This window comes from Salvelinus alpinus, chromosome 3 (genome assembly GCF_045679555.1).
Source record: "Salvelinus alpinus chromosome 3, SLU_Salpinus.1, whole genome shotgun sequence".
Lineage (NCBI taxonomy): Eukaryota > Metazoa > Chordata > Actinopteri > Salmoniformes > Salmonidae > Salvelinus > Salvelinus alpinus.
This window is the reverse complement of record NC_092088.1, coordinates 38,039,160-38,052,992: the sequence shown is the minus strand read 5'-3', so window position 1 is coordinate 38,052,992 and position 13,833 is coordinate 38,039,160. Positions and strand designations below refer to the sequence as shown.

The following is a 13,833-nucleotide window of genomic DNA, read 5'->3' as shown; positions in this document are numbered from 1 at the left end:
CTAAAAAACATTATTTCCATGTAATTCATTTTATTCAATCTGTGTCCTCGCCAACCACGGCAGCACTTAACAACATTCCAATGTTATAGTCTTGTGAATCTCTCATGCATATTTTGGGGGGGAAAATGAGAGGTGAAAATGATTTTGAGGAGGTGAAAATGATTTGAATGTGAGTGTCCAGGCAGGGAAGCATTTTACAACATTCAAATGTTATAGTCTTGTGAATCTCTCATGCCAACAACTGGGATCTATGGGAGAGATGGACAGATACTGATTTCAAAATTAAATGCACTACATTCTCATTCATATTATCAATACAGGAGGTGAGTATCAAAATAGTTTTAAAAGATGTCCTTGCCTTAAGTTGAACCCTCGAATAGATCTTTAATATAATACCCCCATACAGTCAACTCAAAACTCATTTTTTGTATCATATTGAGACTAAATTAAACGACAGGCCAAATGGATTATGTGATGTTGTTCTATTTTAAATTGACTTATTAGACTGTTACAATGTAGGGGGAAATGCATACATTTTAAGACTTTTTCTGTTGGTATGACTACCAATGTGTCTCTCCTCACTTTTAATATATATTTTTTTAACCTTTATTTAACTAGGCAAGTCAGTTAAGAACAAATTCTTGTTTACAATGACGACCTACTCCGGCCAAACCTGGACAACGCTGGGCCAATTGTGCACCGCCCTATGTGACTCCCAATCACGGTCGGATGTAATACAGCCTGGATTTAAACCAGGGACTGAAGTGACTCCTCTTGCACTGAGATGCAGTGCCGTAGACCGCTGCGCCACTAGGGAGCCCACTTGGAAAGCCTGCTCATTGATGTCAATACCCAAGCCGATAATTGTGATGGGTTGAATTGGAATTATGTGAATAATGCTAAGGATGATGGTGAGAGCCCAATATAGCCTAACCCTTTAATCATAGACTACTGTAAATGTGTCTCTAAAATCACAATGTTTCATTTCTATAGTCATGTTACAAAGTATTTTTTTATTGAAACTTCCAATGAAACAATTACATGAAACAATTACAGCATTCATTACATGTTCTATTTTCATAACTGACTCAAAATTCGCTATGCTACAGCCTATATATAATATTCTCCCTATATGAACACATTTATTTTAGGCCATATAAAGAACAGCTCTGCATGAGTTGATTAAAAGCAGCAAAAATACACATTGTTTCATATTCTTTAATAAAAGACTCATAAACAGAAACAGGCAATAGTCTATAGAGCTTGCTTTACAGTTTCCTCGCCAAATAGGCCTACAAGGAAACTCGACAAACACCATATATACAAAAGTATGTGGACGCCCCTTCAAATTAGGGGATTCGGCTACACTCTAAAAAGAAAAGGTTCCTGGAGTATCCTTCAGGAGTTCTTCAAACTGAAACTGTGGGGAAAGCCCTATAAGTTCTCCGAAGAACCCTATAAAAGGGTTCTTTGAATAACCTTTTGGGGTTCATTTTTTAACTACCCCCCCCCTATTATTATTTATTATTAATAAGCATAACAATAACAACAATAACACTATATTTTAGTTGTCAGTGTTTATTGTGATTTTAGTGGCAAAGCAGAATAAAAAATCTAAATATGAGGTAAACTCCCAGCAGAGCTCCAAGTCAAATGGATATATCCTCTGGCCTGTTGATGTTAATGTGTTAACGTTCTCCATCTCCTTAGCCAGAATGATTTTGCAGTGCATGATGATCAAACAAGTTCCCTGTTATATTCATCAGACGTGTAGGGAGGGTGAAGTCTGTGAATCCAAAATATAGTAAAATAGTAATTATACAGATGGTTAACAAAACATGCAAAGACAGTATTCATACCTTGGTTTTTGTGGTAAATGTGAATTTAAAAAACTGTTTTTATAATGGTTTTCATTCACATACCTTGTCCATAATGTAGAGGTCTATGGGATATTCGTTGAAGAGGTAAGGGAGGAGGATGGTAAATGTGATCTGCATAACATACCAATACCAATTGACATACAGTACCTTTGTATGCCTCCTTCTCTGTGTACCTGCAGACACAGACACAAAAGTGAGCAGTTCAGTCATCTGCACCCAATACAGCTAGCCTTCAACATATTCTTATAGCCTACATATTCTCGCCTCTTTGTTGATTTGATATCCATTCAATTGTCAATTTTCTGTTTTAGAAAGATTTGCACAAATATGAGAAGATAGATGGTATCATCATAAAACAATATCAATTTAGATTATACAAGGGACAAACCTTACCTTAAATTGAGGAGATCTTTATATTTTTCAGTTTAGTGCTTGCACCTGTTGTCCTTTCAAATTCAAATTCCTCGATGAACCCCACCTCCTATGGGGTTCTTGGAAGAACCTTTTGGGGGCAATTTTCAGTGTCAAGAATCCTTTTAGAAGAATCCCACATTTTTAGAGTATATTTCAGCCACCCCCGTGGCTGACAGGTGTGTAAAATCAGGCACACAGCCATGCAATCGCCATAGACAAACATTGGCAGTAGAATGGCCTTCCTGAACAGCTCAGTGACTTTCAATGTGGGACCGTCACAGGATACCACCTTTCCAACAAGTCAGTTCGTCAAATTTCTGCCATGTTAGAGCTGCCCCGGTCAACTGTAAGTGATGTTATTGCGAAGTGGAAACATCTAGGAGCAACAAGGGCTCAGCCTGTGAAGTGGTAGGCCACACATGCTCACAGAACGGGACCGCCAAGTGCTGAAGCGCCTAGTACCGTAAAAATCGTCTTGGTTGCAACACTCACTACCGAGTTACAAACTGCCTCTGGAAGCAACATCAGCACGAGAACTATTCATTAATAAAATGGGTTTCCATGGCAGAGCACAAGCCTAAGATCACCATACACAATGCCAAGCGTCTGCTGGAGTGATGTAAAACTCGCCGACATTGGACTCTGGAGCAGTGGAAATGCGTTCTTTGGAGTGATGCATCACGCTTCAACATCTGGCAGTCCGACAAACGAATCTGTGTTTGGTGGTTGCCAGGAGAACACTACCTGCCCCAATGCATAATGACAACTGTAAAGTTTGGTGGAGGAGGAATAATGGTCTGGGGCTGGTTTTCATGGTTCGTGCTAGGCCCTTTAGTTCCAGTGAAGGGAAATCTTAACGCTACAGCATACAATGACATTCTAGACGATTCTGTGCTTCCAACTTTGTGGCAACAGTTTGGGGAAGGCCCTTTCCTGTTTCAGCATGACAATCCCCCCATGCACAAAGCGAGGTCCATACAGAAATGGTTTGTTAGGGCTCCCGGGTGGCGAGTGGTCTAAGGCACTGCATCGCAGTGCTAGCTGTGTTACCAGAGATTCTGGGTTCGCGCCCAGGCTCTGTCGCAGTCAGCCGCGACCGGGAGGCCCATGGGGCGGCACACAATTGGCTCAGCGTCGTCCGGGTTAGGGAGGGTTTGGTCGGCAGGGATATCCTTGTCTCATCGCGCACTAGTGACTCCTGTGGCGGGCCGGGCGCAGTGCACGCTGACCAGGTCGCCAGGTGTACGGTGTTTCCTCCGACACATTGGTGCGGCTGATTAGGCCTAGCTCGCAGTCGGCGTTCCCGAGTTGGATGTGCATTGTGTCAAGAAGCAGTGCGGCTTGGTTGGGTTGTGTTTCGGAGGACGCATGGCTCTTGACCTTTGCCTCTCCTGAGTCTGTACGGGAGTTGCAGCGATGAGACAAGACTGTAACTACTACCAATTGGATACCACAAAATGTGGTTGGATGTGCATTGTGTCAAGAAGCAGTGCGGCTTGGTTGGGTTGTGTTTCGGAGGACGCATGGCTCTTGACCTTTGACCTCCTGAGTCTGTATGGGAGTTGCAGCGATGAGACAAGACTGTAACTACTACCAATTGGATACCACGAAATTGGGGAGAAAAAGGGGTAAAAAGAGCCCTGACCTCAACCCTATCAAACACCTTTGGGATGATTTGGGAACGCCGACTGCGAGCTAGGCCTAATCCCTCAATATCAGCGCCGGCCTCACTAATGCTCTTGTGGCTGAATGGAAGCAAGTCCCCACAGCAATGTTCCGACATCTGGTGGAAAGCCTTCCCAGAAGAGTGGAGCAGATAAAGGGGGGACCAAATTCATATTAATGCCCATGATTTTGGAATGAGATGTTCGACGAGCAGGTGTTCACAAAAAATGTTGGTCATGTAGTGTATCTCAACAACATTATGTGCACGAGAAGGTCTGTAGTACCTTCCACAAAAAGTCAGGTAAGCGTACACACACTGTCTCTGTCTCTCAAGTCTGGCAGGTATCTGTAGGCTGATGCTGTGAAGATTAGCCTCTCTCCCCCGAACGTTTACTAACAATTCAGCATTTTAGTCTTATTTACTATAATGTTACAGTCTTTGCAGCCTATCGGATCATAACACATGATGATGCTGCAACATGTTATGACTGATCAAGTTTTTGGTGTGTTGTTTGATTATTGACTTCTACTGGACAAGGGGACTATCTCATTCTCTCTCTCTCTACCATGGCAGGTACATGTAATGTTTGGTTAAACCCCCATCTCCAGTTAATCTCTGCTGATTATATTGCAAGTGTTTCACTCTTAGCATATTTTAGTTTACTCGTATTCTAAGCAATCTAAAAGCTGATGAAGCGCTCTCTCTCTCTCTCCTTTGTCTTTTTTGTTCAAAGGCCTTTACTTGAGGCCAACTTTACCATATTACCCTGGCGGCATACTTACACACCCAGTCTCATTACTTTGCTGAATGATATCTCTCAACTTTAAACAATGCGAAATTCAAATATAAAATCATTTGTTTAGCTTCTTTCCATTTTGTGGCTTCATGAAATAGCAAACATGACGGGGATTCAGCGATGACATTTGTTTACTTCATCTTTGTGGCTCCCTGATGAAACAGCAATACCATTACTGTAGTTAGGCTTAGCCAACCTGTACTCTATAATGGCTTACCGATGTGTTGAATAGATTCCACGATCCGGTGTTATGATACTGATTATTTTTCTGCCACAGTTGGTTTGTTTACGCTTCTACCATTGTGGCTAGATGAAGTAAGCTTCATCTAGTGGTCGCGTCTGGAACAACAGTTGTTGACAACTAGCGGTGTAGCTAAACCTTAATCCTTTGCCTAATTTACGAAATGGCTTGAAAAGAACTGCGACTGGGGTATCAGGACAATGTAGTTAAAATCATGCAATGACTACAGGTTCGTTTTTATCACTGAAGCTGGATTGGAATTACATTCTTTGAAAAATAATCTTAGTACTATTTTAGACAAAAACAGCTCTTTGTGACTTTTGCAGGCATAAGAACTTAAAAAACATAGGTATAGAGATATACTATAAATACAGTATACATTATCAATATAGGTATGTAATGCCATATTTACATAAATGGCAACCTCAAGTGAGATTATCTGCTATTTGTTGGTGCATGGTGTCGTTAAGCCTAATATAAATCTAGCAAATAAAATGTAATGTTTTTAAAGAAAACAGAAAAGGTTAGTACGTTTTTAATTATGTAAAAAATAATACAGAGCATGAAAGCTGACACACCAACATCACAAATGATGACATACTAAATCAAAAAAGTCAAATTTCATTTTAATCATCTTCAGTTCATTCATGTAAATGTTGTCCCTTCATTTATGTAAAACGCCCCCTTGGCACTGCTGCAGGATCTGAACTGCATGCACTTACCTGTAAAGTGGTCTTCTCAAACTAAACTTGGCCATCAAATAGCATGCAACTCTCATATCTCTATCCATTTCTTACACAAGTGAGTTGTTACACCTTGTGATTAATAAAGGCTATTTACGTTGTGTCATGAAAACAAAAAAATGCCTACCACAAATGTTGAAAATATTTGTTATTTTACTACCAAGATCAATATCAAAACAAAAACAATTTAAACAGATGAATGAGGCTCTTAAAACACTAAATTCGGCTCATGTTAAACTGATCCCAGAACACAATGTCTGTGTTAGGGCTGGACATTTCTCCAAATAGCTCATGCAACCAAGGACATAAGTACAAATGCATCAAACTGCTGGAAATGGAAGACAAAAAAGTGCTATTTGCTCAAATGAAAGCATATTGAACATGTTTATAAGGCTTTATGTTTGCACAATGTATAACTTCAATTTGATTTAGAAAACCATCACCTACTCGTTGAGTATGTCTTACAAAATACAAAAATAATAAAAGCTTGACCGTGACAGTAAAAAGTAGCTGCCAAATATCGTAAGGAAAACAATGCCACCATTAAATATAATCTTTACACTTCAGTGGTGGGTAAGTCAAAAACAAATATTTTAGGACTTTATGGAACAATTGAAAAACATTTAGAGTATGGGGGGGGGGGGGGGGGGGGTGTTCTTTGGTCTAAGTTTGCTGTTCCTTTCTTGGTTAAGCTGCTAATGGTAGTACACAAAACATGTACTCAACTACCCTGCAGCTCAGTAATGTGGTCGGACGCAGAAAGACAGAATGAATTTTCTGCACAAGTACGGAAGTGTCAACGCAATCTAGAAAAAAATTATACAAAACAAGATAATAAAAACAAGAAAAGTGCCTTGTCAAGACAGGGTAATTGTTTGTTTTTTAAAGGTCTGTGGTGTTCTGAACATTTGTGTCTGTATTGTCTGTCTGCTTCACACTCAACGTGCCCTCACAGGCTTTCTTGTGTGTCACTGCGTCTATGAGGCAGCCCTCGACCTCCTCTGTTGGTGTGCTCTGCTCGTCCTCTGCATCACTATCTTCCTCCATCTCCAGGCTGGAGTCCTCGCTCTCGCAGGAGCTGGACGTCTCATCCTCCGAGTTGGAGTACACTTCTGCCCCGTGAAAGATGTAGTGATTTGGTGCTCGGAAAAGGTATTGAGAAGCTGGGTAAAAGACATCACATTTTGGGTGAAATTCACATCAACAAGTTGTCTTAACATGGAAATTACAGGACATGATTTAATGAAACAACATGGAAAAGTTATTAACATCAGAAGGTTTTGCATAAAAAAAAAAAGTTTTGCACATAATCGGAGGTAAACGAACACTTGAAATCTTACTCTCAAGACGCTTGCTGATAGGACTTCGACAGATTCGACTCATCCAGCATAGTCTGCGAACTTCAAGGTTGATGTGTTGATCATTTAATCCAGAGCCTTCTTCACTCCGCGTGTCTGCTGATGGAGAGACGGAATACTCCATTCTCTCCTCATTGGGGCTTGGAGCCTTTGCACAGGGCTCAGGTTGTGCTACTACTTCTGGAGTGTCTTGGACAATCTGCCCTTTTGGACAGGGCTCCGGTGGTACTCCATCGACTTCAGGTGTGTCGGTGACATTCTGAGCCGTCGGACAAGGTTCTGTAGGTACTCTGTCGCGTTCTGGAGTGTCTGAGACCATATGAGTGTTCGTCTCCTCTGAGGCACCGACCGATGAATCTGTGTGACGGTGCTTCTGTTCTTTTTCTGCTGGCTTACTGTGAGTAGACAAGGCCTTGCAAGATGGCTGCTCTGCGGAAATTGCTAACCGCGGGGGGTTTTCTGTGATCTCATTGAGTCTTAAGGAGTTGTAGCACAGTTGCTCAAAGTCTCCGCCCAACCGATGGCAGAGCTCATTAATGATGACATCACAGTCCCCAAGTAGCTCCACATCAAAGTTGAGGTGAGGCAGCTGCTCCCGATTTATCAAGACTTGAGACACGTCATGAGGAATAGAGGCTGATGGAAAAAGAGGTCACCTGTTATATATGCATGGCTCGAGATAAAGCATAATACCGGTAATAACGGTAATAACATGACAATAACATTGGTAATAGCATTGCTAATCTTGGGCATCTAAAAAAAACCATTTTCAACATACTTGGGATGAGAGCCACGGGTCGCACTTTCAGTGAGGACCCAATGACAATAAGGAGGTCCACTTCATCCTTATCCTGCCTCATTGCTCTGTGGAATAGTTCTGGAAGATTCTCTCCAAAGAAGACAATATCTGGCTTCATGATTGCCAGGGGGATATCTGGACACCGTGGACAGTGAGGGACAACCTTGAACAGAGATTTGAATTCATTATGGAAACAAATCAGACAACGGATGCTACTGTACAAGATAAGCTGTGAATGACTGAAAAAAAGCCACAAGTCTGTCCAGGAGTACACATCAATTCACAGATTTGACACTGGTGAATATTAATAGGAACCATTCTTGCCAATACCTGATAAAAAATGTCTTCCCTTACGGCCTCACAGTCAACCTTGTGTTTACAGACAAGACAAGAAGCTGTTGCAAAAGACCCTGAAACACAGAAGAGTGTGGGTCATAAGAGTGAATATTAGACCCGGAACCACAAACACTTGATTAAAGTTAACATCTATTACATTATGTACCATGACATTGGATGATCCTCTGAACCCCAGCCACTTGTTCAAGAGTGTCAATGTTCTGGGTGTAGTTGCGTAGCAGCTTCCCCTGCTTGTCCAGCATAGATATGAATTTGTGACAAGGCGAAGGTTGGAACTGTCCTGGATAGATCTCCTGCAAGAGAACAGAGCAATCAAAACCGTCTCACATATCCAACAAGTGGTCATTTACAGATATTCATCATGGCTTAAACAAATACTATATAGATATGCTTTCAGTCCACAAACCTTAGCAAACTTGAAAAATGGCCGTGGGTCTCTTCTGAAGTACTCGATATCAAACATTGCTTGAGGGTCTGGAAGATCTGGGAAATCTATTGCCAGCCTTGCATAAATGCCATCTCTGGATCGAAAGTCTGGTATTCCACAAGAAACAGACACCTGAGGAAAAATAAACCATCAGTCCTAATAAGGCAACTGTGAAAGCTATACAAAGACACAGCAAAACTTAATCGTTCCCTGCAATACATACCCCAGCACCGGTCAGCACAAGGATCTTTTTGCTTTCCTGGAGTAGCCGAACCACATCCTCCAGGGTGTTTATGTCTTTGCGCTTCTTTCTTTTAGGAGGCTCCGAGATGTTGATGATGATCTGCCACAGTGTCATGTCATCCAAGTCAGGCGGAAGCACAGTCTCAGGAAGCAAGTCTTTTAGTATTGTTCTCGGATTGGTCTCTCTCATAATGTGTTGCTGAATAAAACTGTAGGAACCTAATAAAAACAAACAGAAATACTGCACATTCAAATTGCTTTAAACATGTTATTGTATCTTGAACATCACCTGGGTTGCATGCAATTTCATGTATTACAGCAGATGTATTAAATGCAACAATCTTCCCATAAATCGTAAAGGTAGAATAAACCTCTTCAGAATGGCATGGTTCCCAAAGTTCTTATATATATTCTCAGTAATACCAATAACCCCACCAAAGACATTCTTTAAAAAAGTATACCTCAGCCATTAGACTTTATACGGGCAAATAAAACTCAAAAAGGAAAGTTACATCTCCCTAATCTTTTTAACCTCTGATTGGAATTGCATCAACTCACCACCCATGGCTTTTATTTGAGACATATCATTAAATGCACTAAAGAGGGACAATGTGTAATTATAGAAGATGCACATTCACCCTCAATCGTTTCACTTGTCTATTTTTAAACGATAAACTAAGAACATTAACAACTTCATAGTTAACACTAACAATATGGAAGAAAATTAAAACAGATTCTACAAGAACCAATGTTACTCCCACAAAACACAAGCCATGGGAAAAATCCTTAGATAGCTTTTCAGAATGCACCGATAAATTGGTTCACATGGAAACAAAGGCGTAAAAAACAAATTACTTGGTAATAGGAAATCTATTTATTTCAGAAATAAAAAGCAATTTTGGATTGACCAATGTCAATATTTTCAAATACATGCAATTTAAGTTTAATATCACAAAATGTTGATTTGAAATCTTTTGGGACATTAGAGCAATCTTAAGGGAATTCTATTTGAGTTAGAAAAGGATCTTCATATGATAGGTATGATATTCAAAACCTAGCAGAGAGCCTATCCAAATGACAACCTCGTAGGAAAAAAATTACTCAGCAAAAAAAGAAGTTCTCACTGTCAACTGCGTTTATTTTCAGCAAACTTATCGTGTAAATATTTGTATGAACATAAGATTCAACAACTGAGACAAACGGAACAAGTTCCACAGACATGTGACTAACAGAAATTGAATAATGTGTCCCTGAACAAAGGGGGAGGTCAAAATCACAAGTCAGTATCTGGTGTGGCCACCAGCTGCATTAAGTACTGCAGTGCATCTCCTCCTCAAAGACTGCACCAGATTTTCCAGTTATTGCTGTGAGAGGTTACCCCACTTCCACCAAGGCACCGGCAAATTCCCGGACATTTCTGTGGGGGGGGGGTGGAATGGCCCTAGCCCTCACCTTCAGATCAAACATGTCCCAGACGTGCTCAATGGGATTGAGATCTGGGCTCTTCGCTGGCCATGGCAGAACACTGACATTCCTGTCTTGCAGGAAATCACGCACAGAACAAGCAGTATTGCTGGTGGCATTGTCATGCTGGAGGGTCATGTCAGGATGAGCCTCATGTCAGGATGAGGATGTCTTCCCTGTAAGGCACAGCGTGGAGATTGCCTGCAATGACAACAAGCTCAGTCCGATGATGCTGTGACACACCGCCCCAGACCATGACAGACCCTCCACCTCGATCCCGCTCCAGAGTACAGGCCTCGGTGTAACGCTCATTCCTTCAACGATAAAACGCAAATCCGACCATCACCCCTGGTGAGACAAAACTGCAACTCGTCAGCGAAGAGCACTTTTTGCCAGTCCTGTCTGGTCCAGCGATGGTGGGTTTGTGCCCATAGGCAAAGTTGTTGCCGGTGATGTCTGATGAGGACCTGCCTTACAACAGGCCTACAAGCCCTCAGTCCAGCCTCTCTCAACCTATTGCGAACAGTCTGAGCACTGGTGCGTTCCTGGTGTAACTCGGGCAGTTGTTGCCATCCTGTACCTGTCCCGCAGGTGTGATGTTCAGATTTACCGATCCTGTGTGGTTACACGTGCTCTGCCACTGCGAGGACGATCAGCTGTCCGTCCTGTCTCCCTGTAGCGCTGTCTTTGGCGTCTCACAATACGGACATTGCAACTTATTGCACTGGCCACATCCGCAGTCCTCATGCCTCCTTGCAGCATGCCTAAGGCACGTACACACAGATGAGCAGGGACCCTGGGCATCTTTCTTTTGGTGTTTTTCAGAGTTAGTAGAAAGGCCTCTTTAGTGGTCTTAAGTTTTCATAACTGTGACCTTAATTGCCTACCGTCTGTAAGCTGTTAGTCACAGGTGCATGTTCATTAATTGTTTTTGGTACATTGAACAAGCATGGGAAACAGTGTTAAAACCCTTTACAATTAAGATCTGTGAAGTTACTTGGATTTTTACTAATTATCTTTGAAAAACCAGGGTCCTGAAAAAGGGATGTTTCTTTTTTTGCTGAGTTTATAAACTATTGGTACCAAGACATAAAAATAACTGATATTGGCACAAGTTGGAGGGAATGTTTGAACATAACTAATGAATGGATTCTTAATGAACCTTTAGTTTATACTGGATTAAGCGTAATGTATAGAATGTATTATACAAGAGACAATTTACAGCACAACGACAGAGTAATGTCTAAAGTGTAAACCTAATAATGACTAAATAATCCATGCCCCCTGGAAATGCTATAAAGTCAAAATGTTATGGGTGGAGAAAGTTGGCTGTCAGAAGTGTTGCAATGTAAATTTACTTGTCTGCATATTTCAAGAATTGTCATGAGGGTGCAGTGAGATACCCGATGGGCTGGACGATATGCTTCTCGTCAATTATCTTGAAAAATGTACAGTACCAATCAAAAGTTTGGACACACCTAGTCATTCAAGGGTTTTCCTATATTTTCAATATTTTCTTCATTGTAGAATAATAGTGAAGACAACTATGAAATAACATTTAGTGCATCATGTTGTAACCAAAAAATGTGTTATATCAAAATACATCTTATATTTGAGTTTGTTCAAAGTAGCCACCCTTTTCCTTGATGACAGCTTTGCACACTCCTGGCGTTCTCTCAACCGGCACTGGAGATGGGGGTGAAAACAGGTAGGTCTCTGGGCAGGTGTGATGTCGTTGATGGTTGAGCGTCTGCATGTTGTCTTTTGTACAGTTTGAAAAAAGAATTTTCAATACACCTGGTAAAAATAAAATGTATTATTAGACATCTTGTACCTATCTGTGGTTGAGGGGTCCAGTCACTGGAACTTGCATGTGAGGATCTGTCATCATCCTCATTGACACCATCTGGGAAGGCAAAGCCATTTTGGTGAAACTCCTCATCGGTGCCAAGACACTCTGGACAAGCAATAAAGAGGACACGATTGTGGGAATTAATAGTTTTGTCAATTAATTTAAAGCTGCAATATGTACCCGACCAAATTCATATAGAAATGTGTTAAATATCTGTCACTCATTGAAAGCAGGCAGTATTTCTGTTCTGTGTGCTTTTTCTATTCTTCCCGTTCTTAAGTTTCGCTTTCGCGTCTTGTACTTTCGGTTTTATACACCAGCTTCAAACAACTGAAAATACAATATTTTTGGTTATGTAAAAATAGATTTCACAGCGGTTTAAATGGTACATTATTATCTACTTGTATGTTGTCACATTAACTGAAATTAAGCTAACTTTTAGTATTTTAGCAACCAAGAAATGGCGGAGCGATTTCTGCATCTTTAATGTGGACTAGCCATCTCTTCATAACAGATCACTCAGGCAATGTGTTAAACAGTAATTTACCTAGCTAACTATTCTGCAAAGGACTTGAAAATGTTACTGTATTTTTGCATTCCCTGAAATGTGCAAAACTTGCAACCCAAAAAACTGAATTGCATAACATTACTAGCCAAAAAGCTAATGTTGATATCGGCTACCCTTTTTTAAACGAGTCGGCTAAAGTTTGCTAGTTTCAACCTTCAGGCTGACGTACTGCTGAACCAGCAAGTTAGCTACAACGCTAGCGAGCCCAATTGAATTGGCTATCCAAGGTGGAGTAATCGAACCAGACATGCAACGCTCGAGTCCGCAAAAAAAAACTTTGCATACTAGCTATAGCAGCTAGCTAAATTAGCCTACCTGCATTCTCCGCAGCGGGTGCAGACTCATTTTTTAAGTTTGTTACGCTTTCCTGAGGCTCCAAGACCAGCAGCCCATTGTCTCCGCCTAGTGCTGCTGCTGGGGCCTGTCCTAACGCCATCACCGGCTCAATCTCCTCATCTGGCCGCGCAGAAATCGCCGCAGCCCAACTCTCACAAGCCTCTAGCCCGTATGTAGCTTGCTCAGTCTGACCAATTTTGAGCCCAGATTCTATGCCCATGCTCATTTTGGACTTTTTTGAAACGGGTTCTTCCATACTTGAAGTGGCTTCAACAAGGATACTCTCCCCGTCCGCCATCTTCAGCAGAAAAAGCCGCTGTGGTAAAATAAAAAATATTTCTCGGTCGACAGCTGGGTATTTAAATGGCGCATGTGACTCGCTCTCCACTCCACCAGTAGTTGCGGCCCGAGCGCCACGTCAATGACGTCAACCATAAGAACACGTATCATGATTAATGTTAGCTATGAACATTGATTGAAATTATTTGAGCAAATGTCACATTTCAAATCAACTAAAGCTACTAGCGTTAGCTGGATAATATTGCAATATTCAATGGCACATTGTCGTTCTGGTTCTTGAGACTGCCAGCTGCACAGCGCGACCTAAAATAAAGTCGACCTGGAACGCGCAACACCACTGAAGCCTTCAGAGGAGCCAGGCTAGCTAAATCAGTTATTTTCAAAGCTTG

The 13,833-nt window shown here is 41.4% G+C and overlaps 1 protein-coding gene and 1 long non-coding RNA gene across 5 annotated transcripts; both read right to left on the bottom strand.

The window, feature by feature from the left end:
* Positions 1–993: 993 nt before the first annotated feature.
* On the bottom strand, positions 994–5,129 carry LOC139570645 (uncharacterized). Of its 2 annotated transcripts, none has more exons than XR_011674134.1 (3): positions 2,274–5,128; positions 1,923–2,053; positions 994–1,786 (listed from the first exon to the last, which is right to left on the bottom strand). It is a non-coding gene; the product is annotated as an uncharacterized lncRNA (long non-coding RNA). The 2 variants fall into 2 exon arrangements; XR_011674135.1 differs by having other exon boundaries at positions 1,022–1,786; positions 4,974–5,129.
* A 387-nt stretch (positions 5,130–5,516) lies between these two features.
* Positions 5,517–13,541, bottom strand: LOC139570644 (NAD-dependent protein deacetylase sirtuin-1-like). Of its 3 annotated transcripts, none has more exons than XM_071392694.1 (9): positions 13,124–13,541; positions 12,024–12,185; positions 8,905–9,143; positions 8,661–8,813; positions 8,400–8,547; positions 8,228–8,307; positions 7,877–8,060; positions 7,081–7,734; positions 5,517–6,903 (listed from the first exon to the last, which is right to left on the bottom strand). In XM_071392694.1, exons 1-9 carry the CDS (start codon positions 13,440–13,442, stop codon positions 6,623–6,625), a joined length of 2,220 nt encoding a protein of 739 aa, XP_071248795.1. In that variant the 5' UTR covers positions 13,443–13,541; the 3' UTR covers positions 5,517–6,622. The 3 variants fall into 3 exon arrangements, with proteins under 3 accessions (XP_071248795.1, XP_071248797.1, XP_071248796.1); XM_071392696.1 differs by lacking the exon at positions 12,024–12,185 and adding an exon at positions 12,223–12,294 and having other exon boundaries at positions 13,124–13,540; XM_071392695.1 differs by lacking the exon at positions 12,024–12,185 and adding an exon at positions 12,223–12,345 and having other exon boundaries at positions 13,124–13,539.
* Positions 13,542–13,833: the final 292 nt, after the last annotated feature.

What these genes read in the sequence shown, in the direction of transcription:
- LOC139570644 (XM_071392694.1), bottom strand. Translation starts at nt 13,442, where the DNA reads ATGGCGGACGGGGAGAGTATCCTTGTTGAAGCCACTTCAAGTATGGAA. An exon ending in GAGGATCATCCAATGTCATG is followed by an intron (nt 8,308 to 8,399) that starts GTACATAATGTA and finishes TCTGTGTTTCAG; the next exon opens with GGTCTTTTGCAACAGCTTCT. An exon ending in GGGAAGACATTTTTTATCAG is followed by an intron (nt 8,061 to 8,227) that starts GTATTGGCAAGA and finishes TCTCTGTTCAAG; the next exon opens with GTTGTCCCTCACTGTCCACG.